This window comes from Vidua macroura, chromosome 21 (assembly GCF_024509145.1).
Source record: "Vidua macroura isolate BioBank_ID:100142 chromosome 21, ASM2450914v1, whole genome shotgun sequence".
Lineage (NCBI taxonomy): Eukaryota > Metazoa > Chordata > Aves > Passeriformes > Viduidae > Vidua > Vidua macroura.
Genome location: NC_071591.1, coordinates 1,820,293 through 1,841,027, shown reverse-complemented (window position 1 = coordinate 1,841,027; position 20,735 = coordinate 1,820,293). Strand labels below are relative to the sequence as shown.

The window sequence follows — 20,735 nt, the reverse complement described above, 5'->3', positions numbered from 1 at the left end:
TTTGCAAAATAGTAATTACAACTCACTATCTGGTAGCATTAATCAAACTTCAAGGTTTAATTCCATTTTAAATATTGATGAAATGTGATTCTCCAATCTAACCCTGGTGTTGCAGGGTTATGGAAGCAGCCAGTGGCAGAAAAAGAGGAACGTGTAGTTAACAAGCAGCTGCCACAAAGAAGGATCGGCATCTGTGATTTAAATTGTTAGCTGCACAGTCAGGTAGAGTGTAAAAAGGGTAGTCAAGAGGCTGTTAAGTCCATTGCTGCCAATTACTAACAATCAGGGAGGAGCTTTAAGACTTGTTCAGTACAATAAACCCAGTTTGTCTTGTTTCAGGGGTTACTACTGAAGAGGTTGCAGCTGCACTGATTCAAATAGCCCTAAAACTACAGTAATTATCAACCAGTCTTCTTTAGTGTAGCAAAAGTATGTTTTACCATAGCTTAACTCTTTACATTCTAATATTTCCCTGCCTCCTCTCCCATAGCCAGCCCTGGAGCCATTCTCATCCCTGGGCTGTGGTTCTTCTTCCTATCCTGGACCAATTCTTTCATTTCCCCTTTCCTAGACCGAGGACCAGCTGTACATCACACTGGGCTGGATGGCAGCTCTAGGGATTTACTTCATGTTGAGTCATTACATCTATTTTTTTTTTTTCCTTTTCATGCACAAAGTTGAAATTCACATCTCTCGTTCAGTTTTTACGTCTGGTTAAACTACATGCAGCTTAAGCAGGGCTTATGAACATGTATTTAATTTGCATGGGCTCAGATCACTGCACAAAGCAAGACATTTTGGAATCAGTCTGGCAGGGCTAGGATACCTGGAGTGACTTGTCCTGGGTGCTTTCCTAGGAGACCAACAGAGTGCAGAATGAGACAGTCTGGGCAAACCAAGGGTATGTTGGAAACTGTGAAGCCAAGTTAGCATCTGCCTTTCTTTGTGCTTATGCCCTTGATGCTCAGCTGAGTGAGCACTCTCAAGGGCTCAGACAGACTCAGGCTGGTTATTTCTAGCACTCAGGTGAGCCAGGTGTGCCCAGCTACCAGCCAGACATGGTGATGCACAGCATCTCTAAGTTTTCTTATTCCTTCACCATGACAGAAACAGACAAAAGTTTCCTTTTCATGCAATTATTACAAGCTCAGTTAAACTAGATTTTTTTTTTATTTGAGGCAATTCCAGCTAAAACCACAGAGCCACACAGACTGGACAATGTCTGTCACAGGCAAGGCTCACGTGATCACGTCTGCAACACCTACTGCATAGAACAAAAGCCAGCACATTGATTATGGCTTGGATGTTGTTTTTAAGAAAGCTTAAGGACCACATTTGCATTCCTGTTGCAGCCCTCGGTGGAATCTGCCTGTGAGGATTGCACGGTCTCTAAGCAAGGTTCTGTGCTGGTGTTTTTAATTTCCCTTTCAGCATTTTTTTTTCAGCATCTATTTTGTCCTACTTTACACCCAAATTAGAAATGTACCATTAACAGGATATTTTGTAATGGATCTGTGGATCTCTAAGGAATAAAAAAAAAAAAATCAGTGAAACACAGAAAGAGCTGAGCTTAGCTATTTTATCCAAATTATGACTATTTTGCAGTCATTAAAGCCAGCACCTTGGCACCTTTCCTCCTGCACCAGGATGCCAGCAGAGCTGGCAGTGAGCAGCACCTCAGGGTGTGCACCCAACTCGCTGGGCCAGCAAGGAGAGAAAAGGGAGGGCAGCCTGAAAAAAAAAAGGGGAAGAAAAAAGAAAAGACAAAGCTTGATTCTCAAACCACCACGGCCAATAGGATTAACCCCCAGGCTTGTGCATCAGAATTTGTCACATACCCCTCTGGAGACTTTGCTTAACACTTCATTCCCAGCATCTTCCTCCCTTTGCATTTCAAATGTTCCTCTGTCACTTTAGCATAAAGGTACAACTCCACAATCAGAAGATCTCCAGGAAAATGTGACTCCTAGAGAAGCAACATGCTTCTTCCTCCAGTTTGTTTGACCTGCCTGGGCAGGGGGCTCAGCAGGGTGAAAAAATGGGACCGGGATGGTCACAGCCCCTCGGCTCCATCCTCCCCCCAGTCATCTGTTCTTGCACGTAACAAGGGCTGCCACAAACCCTCAACATTTAGATTTTTACACACATCACAAGCAGCTGATATGAATTTGCTAAGACAGTGGTAAACACAAGAAGCAGCTCGAATATATGTCATTAGTATAAAAATAAATACAGGTATTGTTGTAAGTAATACTTTGGTTTTGGTTTTGTTTTTTTTTTTTTTCCCAAGGCTTTTTGAAGTTTGTTTTTCCTGGTTTACTACACAGATCTCTTTTCTCCTACACAAACACAAAGGAAAAGGCTGCAGAACAGTTTTTGGAGACAAGACTAATTTAAATCCCTGAAATTAAGAAGCCACAACTTAACATTCACCAAACTATTTTTTTGTAAATCATGCAGAAAATTACTATTCAAACTTTGCTGGTCAGTTGTTTTTTTTCCTACATTGTCTTTGCTTTTATTTTCTTTCCACAGTGTCATTATGCTCTCAGAATAAATACGACAGACATGAATACTAACAAGGGACACAGGAGTTGGTCTAAAAAATCTCTCAGCCACTACATCAGCTTATCAATACCTGCCACAACATACATCTCAGAAACAGCATGGAAAGAAAAGCTCCAAGACAAGAACCTGGGATTTCACTGGAAATTTTTCTTTACCTTCACTTTCTATAAACCAACAAGCAACACAGCCATTTTAAAAATGCCTATCTTCATTTCTGATAGTTTCAACATTTCTCCTGTGTATTTTGCCCAGAAAGACAAAATGTAAAATCTATACATGTAAATCTCGTGGTTCACCCAAGCTTATCAAAGAGATGAATAATCAGTCCTTGCCACAGAGCCAGTGCCTCCTGCCTTGACAAATTCCCACACGACAGCACACGATATTTTAAACAAACAAACAAACAAAAAAAAGTGTTCTAAGATACGCCAGGGGCTAAAAAGTGGATTTATTTTTCAAGGAAAAAATGGATTGTTTGGGCTGGAGCCCAGGGGTGCAAGGAGCAGATCTGACACGGGGATATTTAATGTTCCTTTCTCTCCCTTTCAGACGATGAAGAGCATGAATGGATCCTTCGGACCTGCCGGAAAGCCTGGGATGTAACAACTGAGCACAAACCAAAACCATAAACCAGTTTTTCCTAGACAATATTCCAGCAAAGCAGGTAATCTGATTCACAATAAATGCAATTTGTCCTCGTGGATTTGTCTCACCCTTTCCCTCGACAGGAATATAATCTTTCTGTCATCTTTGTCAGCTCAAAGAAAAATGGAAATAATCATTTAATCAGTCATGCTGAGCAAAAGCCACAGCAAAAAAGCCGACTGTACTCACAATAATATTCCTGAGAGGTGTGCAGTGTAGTATGTATAAACATTATTAAGCCTGAAAACAATTTGTTAAAAAGAGTGCCTCAGATTCGGTGTTGAAGTCATTCAAATCCATCTTAATCAACATTATTTTCCCAGATTTTAGTTAGCTGTCCTGGTGAATTCCTTTCCTCTCTTTTTGCTCAGTACTTTGATATTGATTGATCATTGTAATAATGTACACCAGAGGTATTCTTTAATGACGGGTTTGCTAACTAGGAAATTATATCCATTTACTACGAACGTTTGTTGAACTCTCCTGAAGCCAGAGTTTAACAAAATAATAAAAGAGGAAAACTGGGTGGGTTGCTGCTTGATTAGTAAGCCAGAAAGTATTTAAAAATAAAATAAAATGGAATTACATCATTTTCTGGATGTAAGTGCCAGCACTTCTACTTGCATTAACTTTATTTATTACACAAATAAGACATTTACAAAGCACAACATTAAAAGTATGTAACAAAACAGACATTGGTTTTACAAAAAGTGCTTACAATTTTGTTTTACTTTTTTAAAATAAATATTAGTCTTGACTGTCCACTCATTCAGAGAAAAAAATTTTTAACCATTGTAGCCAAGACATGCAGAATTGCAACATGCTACAACAAAATGATTGGCAGATGAAATAAAACTGGTGTTTAGTTGGCATCCTAGAGATAAATCACCGATAGTAGTTCAGGATTGGTTCCCACTCCCTGTCCCAACGAGTGAGTTCTGTAAGCACCTTTAGCTCGGGCATTGGGTTAACCAGCATGAGCCAGAAAAAATCACTGCTGATAAAACCTGAAACCATCCCACTTCCAGAGCCGAGCTCTGTTAGTCACCTTATTAAACTGGAGTGAGGAGCCTTTCACTGGCTGTCTTCAGTGGGTTCTTGTCTGCAAAAGGGTTTGTAAATAGCAACTGGAAAAGTTTAGTGCGTGGAGTCTGCATTGCTGCACCAGAACCCATCTGGCAATTACTGAATAAACTAAGAAAATGAGAATGACTTTAATTTTATTTTTTTTTTAATCCACAGACAGGAGATGAATGCAAATGACCTGAGATAAGGTTTGGTTCAGTGGCAACAGTCAGTGTGAAATATGTTGTGAAACAATGTATTGAATAAATTAGAAGATTTCTTACATTCTTGGTACAGTTGAGTATTTTCCATACACATAATTAGCTCTAAAACTGCACAAGCTGAATTGCTTCCAGTTTTTGCAAACAATTTGGGCTTAATATAAACAGAGCCTGATTTCTGAATTAGCAAAGCTGCTCCTGGCTACTTATGGGGGGAAGTGCCCCGAGCACAGTCTGTGGTGAGCCCACATCCCTGGAGAGAAACACCGACATTCCCTCGGCCCTGCCTCGCACTCCGGCCCTGCCGTGGCATCGCTTACAAACCCTTGGATATCCAGGACATTTCCCAAGTGGGGTTTTTCTTATCAAGTTGGTATTTAGCAGATACATATTTCATAGTTTCCCTTTCACTGCATTGCCAAGACAGAAGGGAGAAACACATCAAACCCTTTTCTCCCTCAACAGAACAGTTGTGGCAATCTCTGAGACTGTGGGATATCAGGGCAAGTTACAGCCTGAATCTCTCCTCCAGTGTCAAATGGAACAACTACCCATTCCTTTATGGCACTAATTCCACAACTAAATGGTCATTAGGATGTGCAAGCACAAATGGAGAACAAAGTCAGGCCTCGGTGACCCCCCCGGCCCCCACGAGCATCTCAAGGCTGGCACATGGACACAGCAACCACCTCAACCCATGATGACAAACACTCACCAACAGCCAGCCAAGGGAACACTCATCCTTCCCTCATTGCTATGAAAAGGACAAAAAGGATGCACCTGGTGCAACTGGAGCAACTGGTGACTGTCCCCTCCCCAGGGGGGGACACCTCTGCAGCGGTGGTTCCAGTCAGGCCAGGCGTGTGACAGCACCTTGTCACTGGTCACACTCTGGAAATGGTCACTCACACATCTGCAGGTGACAAAAACATTTTGTGGACTTAATTCCCCTGTCTCCTTTCAAATGTTATTTTTTGAGCTGGGACTAGAGCTGCTGGCTGCAATTTGACAGATACTGGCCCAGCTGTCCGAGGTAGTACCATCGCTCTCAACACACGGGCACACACACGGGAGAGGGTGCGTGTGTGGATTTGTTCCAACCAATATCAAAGCGTGCTGTACTCAGTTACTTCTCAGGCCAAGAGATCTCGGTGGCCACTTCAGCAGACGTCCCCATCTCCCCACACCACTCCCGGAGCGTTCCTCGTGGTTCAGCTGGAGCCACGTGTCTGGCTGCTGGTGTCACACGGAGTTCAGGGACACGGGCAGGAGAAGCTCCCCACGTGTGCAATATGGGCTGGCCAGAGCAGTGGCATGCTTGCCCACCTGGCCCATGCCACGGATTGATCCAGGATGTCCCGGAGAGGAAAACACGTGTATCTACAGTTCCAATTAAAAACAGGCTATGTAACAGATGGATTCCCATCTCCTGCTCCTCGGGCACGGCTCAGTCACATCCCTCACTAGCTGTGGCTCAGGGTAGGCTTTCACATTCTTGGAAGAGCAGCCTCACAGACACTTCACAGCAGGACAGACCCATGTGCTTGTGTGGAGAGAAGTTTTGTTACAGACCTGCTCTTGGCTCGGTGCAAACTGAGAGGGCTGGCAGAGGTCTCTTGTTTACTTTTCATTATTACCATCAATGAAGGATAGGATTGTTTTGGAGTCCTTTTCCTGACTTGGGCCCAGACTGCTGAGCACCTCCTGTGCTGTTGCCGTGAGCCCAGCCATTCTCCTGGAATGCACCCTCATCCCAGGGCCTGGCAGGACCAACAGCCCTACCCCAGCAGGGGAGACCAGGAGGGCAGAGGGGATCTCTGGCAGACAAAGGAAGATGCCATCCCCTTGCTGTCCACTTGGCTAGCGACGGTTCCTGCTGGCCTTACTGTGGCTTTCACCTTTTTAACTGGTCTCCAGTTTCTACCCAACTCTTTCCACCGACTGAACTTGAGTCCACAGCAGGGCAGAACATTTCTACACCTTTATGGCCACCTTCCATCGAGCGTTTCCCAGTCCCAGAGTATGGATTGTCTGAGGGTTTTCTGTAGGTACATTCTGAAATCACCCATTTGTGATCCAATATGACTCCAAGGAAATAAAGTAGCTTGTTAATAAAGAACAAGAGTAAAAAACTTAAAAAAAAAAAAAAAAGAAAAAAATAAAAGATTTGGCAGATGGCTGTGAGAGGAGAAAGATATTCAGTGTTCTAAGAACAAGTCAGCAATCAAAAACTTCAGGGTGCTAAACCTGGCTCTGCCACCAACCCTCATGGTTCCTCTCAGTTCAGGACATCTCTGCTTCCCCTCCTATAAAACGGGGGGAAAAACACTAAGATTTACTTACCTTTGAGTGATCAAAGGACATGTGATTCTAAAGCACTTTGAGGAGGAAGAAAAACTGCCTATTTCCAGCTGGCATCATGTTTTCCACTCAGTGGAGTCTCAGCTACCTGCGAGTTTGGCTCAGGAAGGTCTGTCTGTATACGAGTCGCTGAGCCAAAAAGCCAATTTCAGATTTCACACACGCGAGTGGAAAGAAGGAGGGATGTCCAGGAACTGCTTCACTGGTGCAAAAAGAGAATCAGGCCAAACCACGTAAATTCCTCCTTCCTTTGTGTTCAGAGGCGATCATCGACCCCCCTGAGACTCAGCATGTTCTGGGTTGTTCATATTCCCGTGGGTTTGGGAGCAAGACTTGCGAGCACAGTAGAGTCACCAGTTTTGACTGTGTCTGGCACTGCCTTGGAGAGACTCACGGTCATTCTACAAGTCCACAAGAAACAAGTGTAAAATGTAACTGTGCACTCAACACACACATACACAGAGTGTCGCTGGAGAAATCAGAGCGGGCGCGAGGCGCTGGTCAATGGAAGGAACTGAGAGTGCTGGGTCTGAGCTTCTCCCGCGGGACCGGTGGCAGCTGCCGAGGGCTGGGCGCTGTCAGCGGCTGAGGGGCAGCGGTGCCGGCAGGGCCACGGGCAGGTGAGGAAGAGTCCGCGCAGTCAGTACTGAAAGAGGATGACCTGCGGGAGAAACGGGAGCGTCAGCCGGAGGCACGGCCCTCGCCATGGCGATGTGCTTGCAGGGAGCAGCAGAACGGACACGGGATCTGCCGGGGCAGCCACTTCCCCGCAGGAAAACCCTCTCTGGAAGTGCTGCCCAGGAGCTGCCAGCCCTGCCCAGGGAAGGAGCCGCCACTGAGGAGCCCAGGTGGGAGAGGTGCACCACACCTTCGGCTGTGAAACCGAACGAAACCGGGCAGCACCCCAAAAACGGCGCTTCATTCATCTGTTCCGTGATACAGCAGCTACCAAGAAGGACAAAGACCATGACCAGCGGTCCTGACTGTCCACCTCACTCGTGACCAGCACGGGCTCCCCTCAAACACTGCACCTCGCTGCTCTGCGGGTCCAGCCCCTTCCCGGCCTTCAGGGGAAGCAGCTGCTGAGCTGGTCACAGCTCACTTCTCACCAGCCACTGCACTGGGCACCCCGAGAGGAGGGTGGGGCTGCCCCACAGGCAGAGGGAAACACACGCTCAACTCTGAAATGTGTTTTCCCAGGATCTCGGCTATCTCTGCTTTTAAAAATTTTTTGGATGTGGGGAAAAAAAAGCTACTTCAGTTTTCAGGAATTCAACACGCAAGTGATTGTTTAGAAAAGGAGCTGGTTGGGGGGCAGCTCCGTGTCCTGAGAACCCTGTTCTGCAACAGCTGCTAGCCAGTAATTGCATTTGAATCAGGAGCTGCCTGCTGCAGTGAAGCCTCTCTAACAACAGCACCAGGACAATATAATATTTTCTGAAAAATCTGCAGCTTGCTGGGCACATATGACAAAATGGTAGAATTTAGACTGAAAAAGAATCTTTGCTGTGCTCTTGCTTCTGCCCATTGAAACAGAGCTCAATAAGTTGTTGCACTGAGAGAGCTCTGAAAAGAGAGGTGCTGAGAACTTCTAACACTAAAGACAGAAATTAAAACCACTCAGAACTGCCAAAGGCTCAGTGTTCCCTCAGAAGGAAGTCACTGAAACTAGGGTCATGTTTGAGAAGTCTTGCCCACAAGAAGCTGTGTGTTAGAACAGATACTGTAAGAGCTGAACAGAAAAATATCAACATGCAATATTGTCTCCTGGCCAGACATTGTGAAATAACATTCCTACTTCAGATATTGTAACAGCCAGTTGTTATTATTTTTAAGCAATACTGCAATCCACAAGAAATTAATCTTTTTTGTTAACTCATGGAAAACTGGGAAGTTAGCACGTGCCAGAGGCCCCCCCCTGCTCCGTTGTTAACACCAGGTGCTGTTCACACTGACCACACCTGCAGGCACCTGGGGAATGGAGCAGGACAGAGCTCAGGGCACCGGGAAGGGGAAACCAGGGAGGATCCAGGCAGGAGGATGTGAGAGCCTTCAGTGGATACAGAGTCCCAGCATGTCACAACAGCGAGGGGCGTCCAGGGGAAAACACAGCGGTGCCATTTTGACCAACAGTGGGTACATCAACCTTAGGGCCCCCAAAACTACGGGAAGACACATGGGTGGGTGGCAGCTGAGGAGGTCATGGAGAAGCAGTGATGCTGACAGGAGACAGCGGTGGCAATGACGTTACACACAAATCTTTGCTACAGCGAGGGTTGGCCCCAGAGCCTGGAACAGGGACTACATTTACCTTCTCACCCCTATTAGATAGTGGTCCTTCCATGTCTGCTTTGAGGTGCACTGGTGGAGCAGTGTAGGGAAGTCTACAGTGCACTTGTCCACACTGTACCTGACCTGTGGATGAGAAGAGGCTTCAGCCTCTGTTACTGCAAACAACACACGCCCTCCGTGCGGCACGGCCGCGTTTCCCCGGGACACGCGGGGAGCAGGAGCAGGAGGTGCCCGGCGGGTCAGGCAGGGGCACAGCCAGAGCCCTGTGGGAGAGGGAGGGGAGGAGAAGCCTCACAAGAGCCACAGAGCCAAAACCTCTGTCCGGGCATGACCAAAGCTGCCCATGACTCACAAATCGTTCACTGGCACCGGGAACAAAGCAACTCTGCTGTCCTGAGCAGGAAGGAGACCACTGACCACCGAGCCCCACAGGGCACACTCACACCTCTTCTCCATGACACAGAGAGCACAAGAGGGCCGAGGACCAGTCAGTAAAAGCCAGGCACTGACTTTCCTGGGGACGAGTTAATCCCAAGGGCAAAGTTTATCAGGCACGAGGAGCAGCAGCAGCACGGGGAGGGTTTTGCCATCCCCGCACCCGCAGCACCAGGAGGATTTTGCCAGCCCCTCTCCCGGGCGCTGCCCCAGCCCTGCCCCAGCCCTGCCGCCTCTTACTTTCGATGTATCCGTGCAGCGTCACCATCCGGGCCCGCTCGGGGCTGCTGAAGGGCGAGTAGTGGATGTCATCGGACAGCGAGGAGGGGATGCGGGACGGGGGCGCTCCCGAGGGCGGCACCGTGTGCTGCGGGGTGTGTTTTTTATGGCGGGCTCTGCAGTTTTGAAACCAAACCTGAAAAGAAAGCAGCGAACGCTGTGACAGCTGAGGGACAATTGGGTTAAAATGTGGTCCTTCACCAGGGTCCTTGGATGGGTGTTTCTTCGAAGTTTTTACAAAAGGAATGAAGTAGAGAAAATCTGCACCTCACCAGCTTCCACAGGTTTGTTTTACACTCACCAGAGCGAGAGTGAAGCTGCATACACAAAGCTTTGCCCCTGCACAGCTTCCCTGCAAATGATGGGAGCTCCTTTCAAGGTCTCATGTAAATTTTAATCTGCAATCCCAGCTGAGATCAGTTGGGACACTTGAGCAGTAGCAAAGGGAGAAACAAGAGGGGACAAAAATGAGTAGAAGTTTAAACTAGGATAAGTTGTGACTTTAGGAATGTTGAAAACAATATTGTTTTAATCACTTGTGGTTTACCATATTCAAAAACCCCATCAGCAGAACATTAAAGCTGAGACAGGAGGGTGCTGTGGTGGGATACAGCCATGTGTGTGAACAGCAGGTATGGGATCTCTGATCATATCTCACCGCCTCTAATTAAAGGAGTAGTTTGGGAATTCTATCCTAGAGTTAAAACATGTATGGAAGGGGTTTCTTATGTAAAGAGATGATCTGTTTCTTATACTTTAATTTCTGAAAGATAGCTGTGAGTAAAAACCTTCTCCAAGACTGAGTGAAGATCAGCTCTCCAAGGCAGAGCACACTGGACCATAGAGAAGGAAACAGTCTAAGCATTTGACAAATTGTTTCCTGTTCAAAGCACCTTTAAAAAATATCCACATAAAAAATCACCCGGTGTGCAGCCTGCTTGATCTTTAGCTAAATGGAGAATCTCAATAACAGAGGCTCAAGCCAGATTTTCACACACGAAATTTAAATGTGTCATTGGCAAAACAATCTCGGATGAAAGCTCCAAATTTATTTTAATCACTCGTGTTTTCATTGTACGCAGAAAGTATGTGAGCAGAACGTTAAAGTGATGAGTACAAACGTCACCAAGAGGCAGAGCTGGGCTGCCTGTGAGCTGGGAGCTGCAGAGGGGACATTTCTCAGTCCCTACGGCACCACCCACCCTCCCCTCCCAGATCAGGGGTGGGCACTTCCCTGCCACGGGGTCCCCTAGAGCTGCAAAACTCCTTTTTCTTTAAACTTCTCAATGCCAATACTTCCCGACTCTGCCTGCTCGTGGCAGGGACGGCTGCCGGGGGAGCGCCCGCACTCCTGTCAGCGCTGGGACAGAGCACAGCTCCAGGACCTGGTGCTTACGGCAGCTTTCCCACCCAGTGATTTTCTGCGGATGGCTGGGGCTGTTGGGGTTTTGATTCATTGCATCATAAGAGGGAAAAACAAATAGAAAACCCACGAGCGAGACAGAGAAGGAACGGCAGAGCAGCCGGCACGCAGGGAGGCAGCACGAAGCTGCTGGATGCTGCAGGTCCGGGGCTGAGGAGCCACGGGGCTCTGAGTGCGAGCCCTGCCTGGTGCCAGCCTTCAGGTGTCCCCTCCTTGCCCTGCCTGGGGCTGCTCGGCCGGCGGTGGCCACCCCCTGCCCGTCCCTGCCCTCACCTGAATGACTCTCCGGCTCAGCCCTGTCATGTCCGCCAGCTTCTGAAGCGTTTGTGCGTCGGGGTTGTTGTCCTGAGCAAACTGTGCCTGCATGACCTGTGGAGAGAGGAGAGAGGGGCTCGGCATGAGGCTGGGGAGTCCCGGGCCCTGCAGCCCCCCCGGCCCTCCTGCCCTACCTGCAGCTGCTCGGCGGTGAAGGAGGTGCGGGCTCTCTTGGCTGGCTTCGGCTGGCTGTCCTGCTCCGAGGGCACAGCCCCCTCCAGCGTGATCCCATTGCCTGCAGAGAGAAGTCCTCTGAGCCACAGGGCAGAAGCCTGCCTGCCCCACCACGTGCAGCAGCTGCTGGTCTGGGGGACACCACACCTGGTGGCATCACAGCGTGGGACACCCAGGGCATCCCCTCAAGGGAGGGACAACAGCCCTGGCATCACAGCCTGGGACTTGCTGCAGTGGGAGCAGAAAGAGTGGAGCCAGCACTGCCACCCCGGAGCTGCCCTGGGCTGCTGAGCTCCTCCACACATGGGGAAGGAGAAACAGCCATTCCCCAAGAGTTTACTGCGGAATTAAGAAAAATGCAGCAAGTGGTGGAAGCCGCAGGGAATAAGGGGAGACAGCAGCAAGGAAGAGGGTCAAGGTGGTGTGTGAGGGCAAGCACTGATGTCCCTCTGGCCCTGACTCCTGATCACCACTTGGCCACATTCTCCAGGGAGTGGCTCGGAAGGGACCCTGTCTCTGCCAGGCTCACCAACATCCATCACTCCTGCCCCTTGCTGCCCCCTGTGACTCCGTTTTCCCTCGTGGGCGCTGCCTCCATCAGTCCTTTCATTTGCTCAGAGCGTTTCAATGGGCTCTTTGCTCCTTTCCCCAGCCCCAAACTGCCCCAGCACCCTGACCTCCTCTTCCTCCCGGGTCCCAGAGCAGCAGCAGGAGCAGCCCCGTCCCCACGGCCTTGGGGTGGCCATGAGTGAGCAGCAGCCGCACTAAGGGGGACATTCCAGGGGGACACTGACCTCCCCTTGCCCAGGACAGCGTCGGGGCGAGCCCAGCCGTGCTCACGCTGCTGTGCAGCCTCAGAGAGGGTGCCCAGAGCCTGGCCCCTCACCAGGGCCCTGCTGCAGCCCGTGCCACGCCCGGCTGCTCCGGGCAGCGAAGGTGAAGCCCCCCTGAGGGAGGGGCGAGCGAGGATGGGTGGGGGAGGGCAGCGAGCAGGGCTGGCGCTCGCCCCGCTCCCAGGATGCGCCTGCACAGCCCGGCGATCGCTCCGCAAGCTGGACCAGGCTGTGATTGTCTTGGCTTGAGTTGAAGGACTTTCTCATATAGTTTGACTTGTTCTTTTCGGATGATGAATGGGACTCTGACTTCAGCAACATCTGTTTATTTTTCTTGTATGTAAAACCTCATGTGCAGAAGAAATTGCTGGGTAATTACTGGAGGGGGGAGTGTGGCCCTGCAACTCCACAGCAACTACAGCTCTCCAAAGTGATCCCACCCCCTTCTCAAAACCCCTTGGACACAGGTAGTGACACCTGACACTCACCAGGTGCCCCAGCACTGCCCAACACTGGTGCTCAGCCCACACCAGCAGGTTGTTCTGAGCAGCAGCAGCAGCAAACCCACCATCCCAGCCCTCAGCTGGGGCAACAGCTCTGCAGGACTCCCCGGTGCCAGCCCCTGCTGTCCTCACACCATTCTGCTCCCCCAGGACACGTGGCTTCTCCCCCTCCATCCTTGCTCCCCATCACCTCCCTCGCGCCCCCGCAGCAGCTGACCATATGGACCAACACGTCACAAGCCACATCCCAAGCCAGGACCCTCCCAGCCCAACTGGGCACTCTGTTTTCATCCTCTTTCTCAAACGCAGTAAACTGAACCATATTATTTTCCTGTCAGGTTGTTAATGGTTTCCACATGCTGCATGGGCCGGGACATGGCGTGTCACTCCCTGTGCCCACCATGTGCTGAAGTACTTTCCACCACAGGACAGGCCCTGGCACTGCCTGGCCTCCCCGAGCCCCACTCTGGACCAACCCCACAAATTTGTTGCTCTGAGCATCTCTCTGGGCACTGCTGTGCAGGAGGATGGGGAAGGGACAGGAGCTGCAGTGCTGCGTGACCCTGGTGTCACCGGAGGCTGGCTGGCCGTGGCGCAGCGCTGTCCAGCTGGGAGTGCCACGACCCCAGATGGGCAGGGCGGGTGGAAAATGATGGGAAGGTTTTGTCGAATGGCCAATCCCACCTTCTACATTTATGACTCACAGCCTCAAATCCCAGCGGCTTCCTCGCGCTCTGCACTCCAGGCTGTGCACGACCAGGCGCTTGTCCCTGGCAGTGCCCACGGCACACGGGTCTGCCACGAGCCGCAGGTGCTGCCGGCACATTGAGCCCTCTGCCAGCCCAGGGCCTTGTGCTCAACCCCCCCGGGGCCACCCATCGCCCCTTTTGGGCTACGATAGAACCGACCCCAACACCCTGTGCTAAGGGGCAGCGCGGGGGACAGTGACACCCTGCCCGCTTCCCGGGCTGAGGCCGCGACCGCTGGCGCTCCGTACCGTTCTCTGCCGCTCGCTTGAGGTTCTCTATCATGGTGTCGTAGTGGATCCGGCACAGCACCTTCTCCTCCACCAGGCCGAACTCCTCGCCGGTGGAGAGCTGCCGCTTGCAGGAGAAGCAGGCGAAGCAGGCCAGGTGGTAGGCGTTGCCCCGCGCCCGCCGCACCCAGTCGCTGGCGTAGATCTGCCTGCCACAGCGGGCACACTTGGTACCGAACCGGCTGCGGAGAAGAGGAGGGTGAGGGCAGGCAGGGGAGGGCAGGCAGCACCATGCCACGCTGCAGGTGTTGCTGCCAACCCCGTTGCTCACCCCGAACACCCCAACTCCCACAACACCCCTGCATGCAGAGGTGCAACGGGGCCGCCCCAGTGGCGCCTGTGCTGTGGAAGTGGCAGCGGTGTGGGCAGCAGTGGGGTGGAACTCATTGCAGCCCCGCGGCGCCAGACGCGGCCGAGGGGCCCGAGGTGACGCAGCGCCGTGAATCAGCTTCCAAGCCCGTGGGTTTTTTATTTTGATAACAGCCAGTGTGACACTCGGATGGAAACTGTGTCAGAGCTGGTTCTCTCCCGCTGCCATAAATCAAACCATGTGTGCTCTCCTCACACGTACAGGCACACACATCTGCTTTTTCCCCCGTGGAGGAGGTCTCCTCACTGTGAGAAGATGATGACTGTGCTGGAAGGTAGCTCAGCACAGTCAAGAGGCAGCAGGACAGCCAGGATCCCCTCACCAGGTGACTGTGTGAAAACCCCCATTCCTGTCAGGATGCTGATGGTCAAGGGCAGGTGATTCACAGGGAGCAGCAGATGTGGCCCCCATGGCCCTGAACCCCCAGGTCAGTGTCTGACATGAGGTGCCAAGCATGGCCTTGGTTTGATATCTGCATTTCAGTATTACTGCTGCTTAAAATAAAAAATGCAATGAACAGCAGCAAGAGCATCAGTAGAGAAGGGAGCATCTCCTCTGCCACCGCAGAGGTGGCACTGGCTCCAACAGAGTCCGTGCACTTCCCCACACAGCCCCAGCACTGCCACTGTCACTTCAAGCTCCCGAGGGCTCCTGCCAGCCCCTCACCACGGTGGGAAGCAGAGCCACTGGCAGCCCTGCCCAAGCAGCTCCAGCATCTCTCAGGGCAGGCACAAAACACCGCCAAGAAACGACCACAGCGAGCGACAGGAGAGACCCCGCAGCACAAACCCTTCGGTTCAGTGGCCAGAGCAGCCCCAAGCTCTGCAGACAGGCAGAGACAGGGCCCAGGCCAGGCCACCAAGGCCAGTGTGCTGCCCCTGCCCGACCCCACACCGAGGAACTGCTGCCCACCATGGGCCCAGCAAGATGTGGAAATACTGTCCTGTGCTGGGATTACTAATAGCAAAACTATTTGGGAGGAAAAGAAGGGTCTACATTTTTCAGCCTGACCATAGCTGACCAAAAAAGAAGAAAAAAAAAAAGAGGACATTTCTGTGCTGAAATTATACAGAGACTTAGCTAAGAGACTTCACTAATTTACTTCAGATGGGAACATTGTAAACTGACTTTGTGCCAGCTCGTTTATATAAACGCACAAACAAAAGAACTGTATTAATTTTTTATTTAGAAATAAAGATCATTCCTGTAAATTGAATTACTTTGAACAATGTGCTATGTAAACAGTCGTACTTGCTGAACAGTATCAAGCGAGGGGCAGGCGTACGGAGCTAATGGCACGTGGTGATCGCCGCTCCCCGCTCCAATCCCAGCCCAGGAGGGGGGAGCACAGCACGGGCACGGGGAAACTGAGGCACCACACAGAAAAGGTCACACATCCCCATCACACATCAGCTGGGGTCTGAGGAGACACCCAGGCATCTCCTGAGGACCAGGCAGGACCCCCAGGTTGGCAGCAGCACCCAGGGATTTGGACAGGGTTTGCTGAAAGGCGCGGGGGCTCGTGTGGCCGTGGCAGCAGCACAGGCAGAGGCTGATGCCGCTGTCCCTGCAGGGCCACGCCACGAGCAGAACCTGCAGGGAGGCTGAGGCTCAGCAGCAGCGCAGGCACGGGGCTGCACAGCCTGCGGCAGCAGCAGCACTGACGCTGTGCCTGCGGCTCTCGGCCAACTCCCGTCTGCGGCACCGCTGCGGATCAGAGACAGGGCTGGGGCCAGGCACCAGCACCCACTGTCACCCCACAGAGGGTCACACTGCAGGGACCACCACTGCAGGGACACAGGAACGGGGAGAGAAATCTGCCCTGACCGTCACCACTGCAAGTAACAGCTCAAACACAACACAGGATTTAGCTCACTGAGCTCACAGGGCAGTGAGAGCCCTAAGAGCCCCATCTGCTCGGGGCAGTAGAGCACCAGGAGAGGAGCTCCACAGGACTCCTGCCACCTGCCTGGCAGGGACAGAATGGGAATGGGGACAGGGCCACACTGTAGCAAGAGACACAGAGCCAGAGGATTTGTCCAAGCCCAGAACTGTGGCACAAGCTAGAGCATCACCAAACACTACCAGAGCCATGGACTCGTGCCCTACATGCATGGTTTGTGGTCAGGTGAGCAGATGCTCTCCCCAAAGGTTAACTCTGGGAGATGGAAACCAACAACAACGTTACCAAGAAAGACTCATGCCAGAGAGACTCATCCCAGGAAGACTCATCCCACCTCCCCCAGGGGCGGCCACATCATCTGGGGCGCAGGAAGAGCAGAGGCGGGAGGACGCCCTGGTGCATCCTGTCTCTCCCACGCTGCTTGTACCCAGGTGCCACAGCTCCCTCAGCCCTCCTGTCCATCCCTGCCGGGGGGGAAAGGGCAAGGGGCACCCAGCCCCGGGGCCATGCACAGCTCCAAACATTCCTGTCCCCTCCTGGGTCCACTCTGTAGGAAGCCTCTAGCACAGCCCTCAGGGTCAGCTGCAGCTCACATCTGCCCAGGCTCAGAGCAGAGCAGCGAGGATCTTCACGCTGCGCCACTGCGATGCCCGAGCAGGAGCATCGTCCTGGAGGGATGCAACCTCTGGGATGAAGGCCACCTGAGCCACCACGGCCAGGCCAGTGACCCCAAGGTCACATGCCTGCAGACTGCCCACCGAGGTCACAGCAGGGCACAGCAGGAATCACAGCAGGATCGTGCTGAGCCTCCAGGTGACCGGAGCCACGGGAGCTTGGCTGTGAGCAGCCCTTTCATGGCTGGGAACACGGTGTTCTGCTCCATGAGCTCCAATCTTAATTTGGTTCTCCTTGGAGCACTGGAGACTTGGATGCCAAATGTAATTATTTGACAAGACACAGGAAACAGCAGCATTTGCTTAAAAAAATGCACTTGAGGCCATGGAGTCACAGCAGAGCCAGCACCTACACAACCTCTCATGGGGATAGAGAAGGGACACTTGGACAGAGCAGGCCTAACCACACTCCCCGTGGGCAGTGGGGCTGTGGCATGACAGCCCCGTGCCCGACAGCCTTCATCCTCAGCATCCCCCAACAGCCCTGGTGTCAGAGGAATCAGCTCTGCAGCAGCAGAGCATCCGTGTGACCCGTGCAGAGCATCTCACTGCCCCTTCCATCTGCCTTGGCTCCAAGGACCACACGGGTTAGGATGGGGTTTCTGCTTTGCTTAAAAAAAAAAAACCAAAAAACACACACACATTTAATCTGCCTCAAATAATAAATAAAATCTTCAAAATCCATCCCAAGGATCAGGTTTAGCCCGTGCCACGCACCAGGTTCCACTGGCTGGAGCCAACAAGATGCCAGCCAGGATGCTCCCAGGGCTGGTGGGTGCAGGAGGTAGCCGAGAGAGTGGACAACGAGGCGAGTTTGCCAGGGGTGGCAGGAGGGATCGCAGCGCTGCTGAACGGCTCCCGGCCGCACACCGGCACCGACGGCGGTGGCTCAGCCCGGCGGGTTCTGCCGCGGGAGGCGGCGGCGGGAGCGACCCCCGCCCGCCACCCCCGAGCACCGCACCGGGGCCGGCCCGGGGTTCGGCCGGGGCCGCAGCGATCCCCGCGGGGTCGGGGGCAGCGACGCAGCTCCGCACCCGCCGGGCTCCGAGCGCCGCCGCTGCCGTCGCTCAGAGATTCACCCAAAAAAAAAAAAAAAAAAACCGAAAAAAAAACCTAAACCAAACCAAACCAAAAAATCTCTCCAAACCCCCACCTTTCTTTGCAAAAGACAAGTGCGGAGCGCGGGCTGGAAGCCCCCGCGCCCCCCGAACGGTTGCCGCAGGAACCGGGAGCGTCCTGCGGCGGCTTCCGCGATTTTCGTTTTATTTCCCTTGGCCCCGCCGGTGCCAGCGGGCAGAGCCTGGCTGCTCCCAGCGGGGAGGGGGGTCGGAGCTTCTTGGACTGGGGGTCGCGAAACAGATTTATTTTAACATTGTTATTTGCCATATTTGCTGAAAGGTCATTTCGAGATCCTGGGGCTACTTTAAAACCGCCTTTGGAAAGGTACGCTCTTAAAAACAAACCAAAAGGAAACCAAACATCAACGGCACCAGAACGGTGATAAATGAATGAAAACGCTCAAAGTGCTCCAAAACAGCACCGCGGACCCGGGACCCCCTTGTGCCTTTCTGTGTTGAGTGGGGAAAATTTCGCTGAAATCACCGAAAATTACGTTTTGAAAATAATAACAATAATAATAATAGTAATAACAACAACAAAAAACCATCACAGGGCAGGACGCAGAGCACCGCAGCCTCGGGACTAACCCGGTTCTCCGAGCCCCTTACCCGCCTCCGCGAGCCCCGCACTCCCGCGGCACCGCACCGAGCCCGGCGGGGACAGGGGCTGAGCTGCAAAAAATCGGGCAATCGCAGACCCTTTAATAAAAAACACCGGAGGAATCTCTGAGGTGCCCCCCGAACTCCCCTGCGCGCTGGCGTCGGGGCAACCCCGAGCTCTGCGGCGGCCGGAGGATGCTCCGAGCCCCCCGCGCCCCGCCGGGGTCATTCCCATTTCCTGCCCGCCATTCGCCTTCCTCCCGGGTCAAACAGCATTCCCTCATCCTGGTAGGATGGGGAAAGTCAGAGCGGAGGTTCCAATGTTTGGCTAAACCCCGGCGAGGAGCTCAAAATACTCAGTCCCCTCGTGCGAGTCAAATTGGGGGAAAATTAGTGGTTTAAGGTTTAGAACAGAAAGCCTTTCGAAGCCAGAACATTCTCCCTGCGGGACAGGCTGTCCCGCGTGTGCGGGTCCGGACCGAGCCCCGGGGCCGCCGCCGAGCCCCGGCCGGCCGCAGCTGCCGCCCGTCGTTCGTTTCCGTTCCGTAACGCGCTCCCGCCGCGGACGCTCCGGCCATTGAGGGCCCACAGCGCTGACAGGGGCTCCCCGAAAGCCGCTGGGCACCGCAGGCTGGCAGCACTTATTTACTCTCCGGCAGGAGCCGGGATGAGGCCGTTCGAGCCCCGTTTCCCCGCCGCGGGGCCATCCCGGCCACGCCGCACGCCCGGAGCCGGCGCTGTCGCCGCCGAGCCGGGAGGAGCAGGGGCTCGGGGCGGCCCGCACAGCCCGGTCAGAGGGCAGGAATCCCTCCGGGCGGTTGTGCAGTTGCACCCCAAACTCCCTTCCTTCCTTTCTCCTCGTTTCCCGAGGGTCGTCTCCCACCCGGCTGATCCAGAGAGCTCGGCGGGTTTTCCAAACCTTCCCCACGGCAGCGCCCGAGCGGCCCCGACCCCGCGGCAGCCGGCGAGGGCTGAGCCCCCCGGAGCGGCCCCGGCCCGGTCCCTACCTGAAGTAGTCCATCTTGCAGAAGATCTCCTTGTTCTTGATGTAGCAGCTGTGCTGCTGGCGCAGCGAGGTGCGGCACACGGAGCACTCCAGGCACCGGACGTGCCAGATGAGGTTGTTCACCTGCGGCAGAGAAGGGGCTGAGACCCGGGGCCACCCGCCGCCCCCCGCCGCCCCCACGGCCCTCCGCCCCGCTCACCTTCAGCAGGTACCGGTCGAGGATCTCCAGCCCGCAGCTGGAGCAGACGTTTTTGCCGGCCGACGGCGTGGAGGAGGAGGAGGATGGAGGGGAGCAGACGGACGGCGTGGAAGGGGTGCTGGGCGCTGAGCGGGCGTCCTCCTTCTCCAGGGCTCCAGGCAGAGGCTCCCCGTCGGGCTGCGACTGCGGGCAGAGCGCCGAGGGGCCGTCAGCCGGGGCCCCGCCGTTCCCCGCAGCACCGAAGCGCAGCGTCCCGCCGGGTCCCCGCAGTCCTCGGCATCCCCGGCCCGGCGGGTACGCACAAACCCCCGACATCCCTGGCGGGACCCCGCAATCCCCGGTGCCGCGCGTCCGCGCTGCCCCCGGCCCAGCGCATCCCGGCGGGTCCCCACAGCTCCCGGCACCCCCGGCCCAGTGCGGCCCCGCATTCCCGGCCCGGTGGGTCCCGGCTGGAACCCGCAGCCCCCGGCCCCGCTTACCATGGCGCGGGAGTGCGGGTCCAGACAGCGGGCGCTCCCCTTGGGCAGCGGCTCCGGCGGCATCACCTTGATGGAGAGAGCGGGAGAAGGAGGCTGCGGCTCCATGCGCCGGGCGAGCGCGGGGCACTCTATATAAACCGCCTCAAAACAATAAATAAGAACTTTCTAGTGGCCATTTAAATCCTTTGCAACAAAAGCTGCGTCTCTTTAATGAAGCAATTTGAATGTGGATTGAA

General features: G+C 53.4%; 2 protein-coding genes across 3 annotated transcripts in view; one reads left to right on the top strand and one right to left on the bottom strand.

Moving 5' to 3' along the window:
* The window catches only part of MORN5 (MORN repeat containing 5), a 14,616-nt gene extending 10,053 nt beyond the window's left edge, over window positions 1–4,563 (top strand). The window contains exons 5-6 of the mRNA XM_053996548.1: window positions 3,118–3,232; window positions 4,456–4,563. Of these exons, the coding sequence (XP_053852523.1) occupies window positions 3,118–3,197 (80 nt within the window). The 3' untranslated portion in view covers window positions 3,198–3,232; window positions 4,456–4,563. The remainder of the gene's footprint in view (window positions 1–3,117; window positions 3,233–4,455) is intronic.
* Window positions 3,118–20,735, bottom strand: LHX6 (LIM homeobox 6). 2 transcript variants are annotated; one of them, XM_053996545.1, is made up of 9 exons: window positions 20,500–20,735; window positions 20,021–20,203; window positions 19,823–19,944; window positions 14,112–14,332; window positions 11,739–11,839; window positions 11,563–11,658; window positions 9,828–10,002; window positions 9,172–9,275; window positions 7,419–7,521 (listed from the first exon to the last, which is right to left on the bottom strand). In XM_053996545.1, the coding sequence occupies exons 1-9, from the start codon at window positions 20,602–20,604 to the stop codon at window positions 7,501–7,503; spliced, it is 1,128 nt and encodes a 375-aa protein (XP_053852520.1). In that variant the 5' UTR covers window positions 20,605–20,735; the 3' UTR covers window positions 7,419–7,500. The 2 variants fall into 2 exon arrangements, with proteins under 2 accessions (XP_053852522.1, XP_053852520.1); XM_053996547.1 differs by lacking the exon at window positions 9,172–9,275 and having other exon boundaries at window positions 3,118–7,521.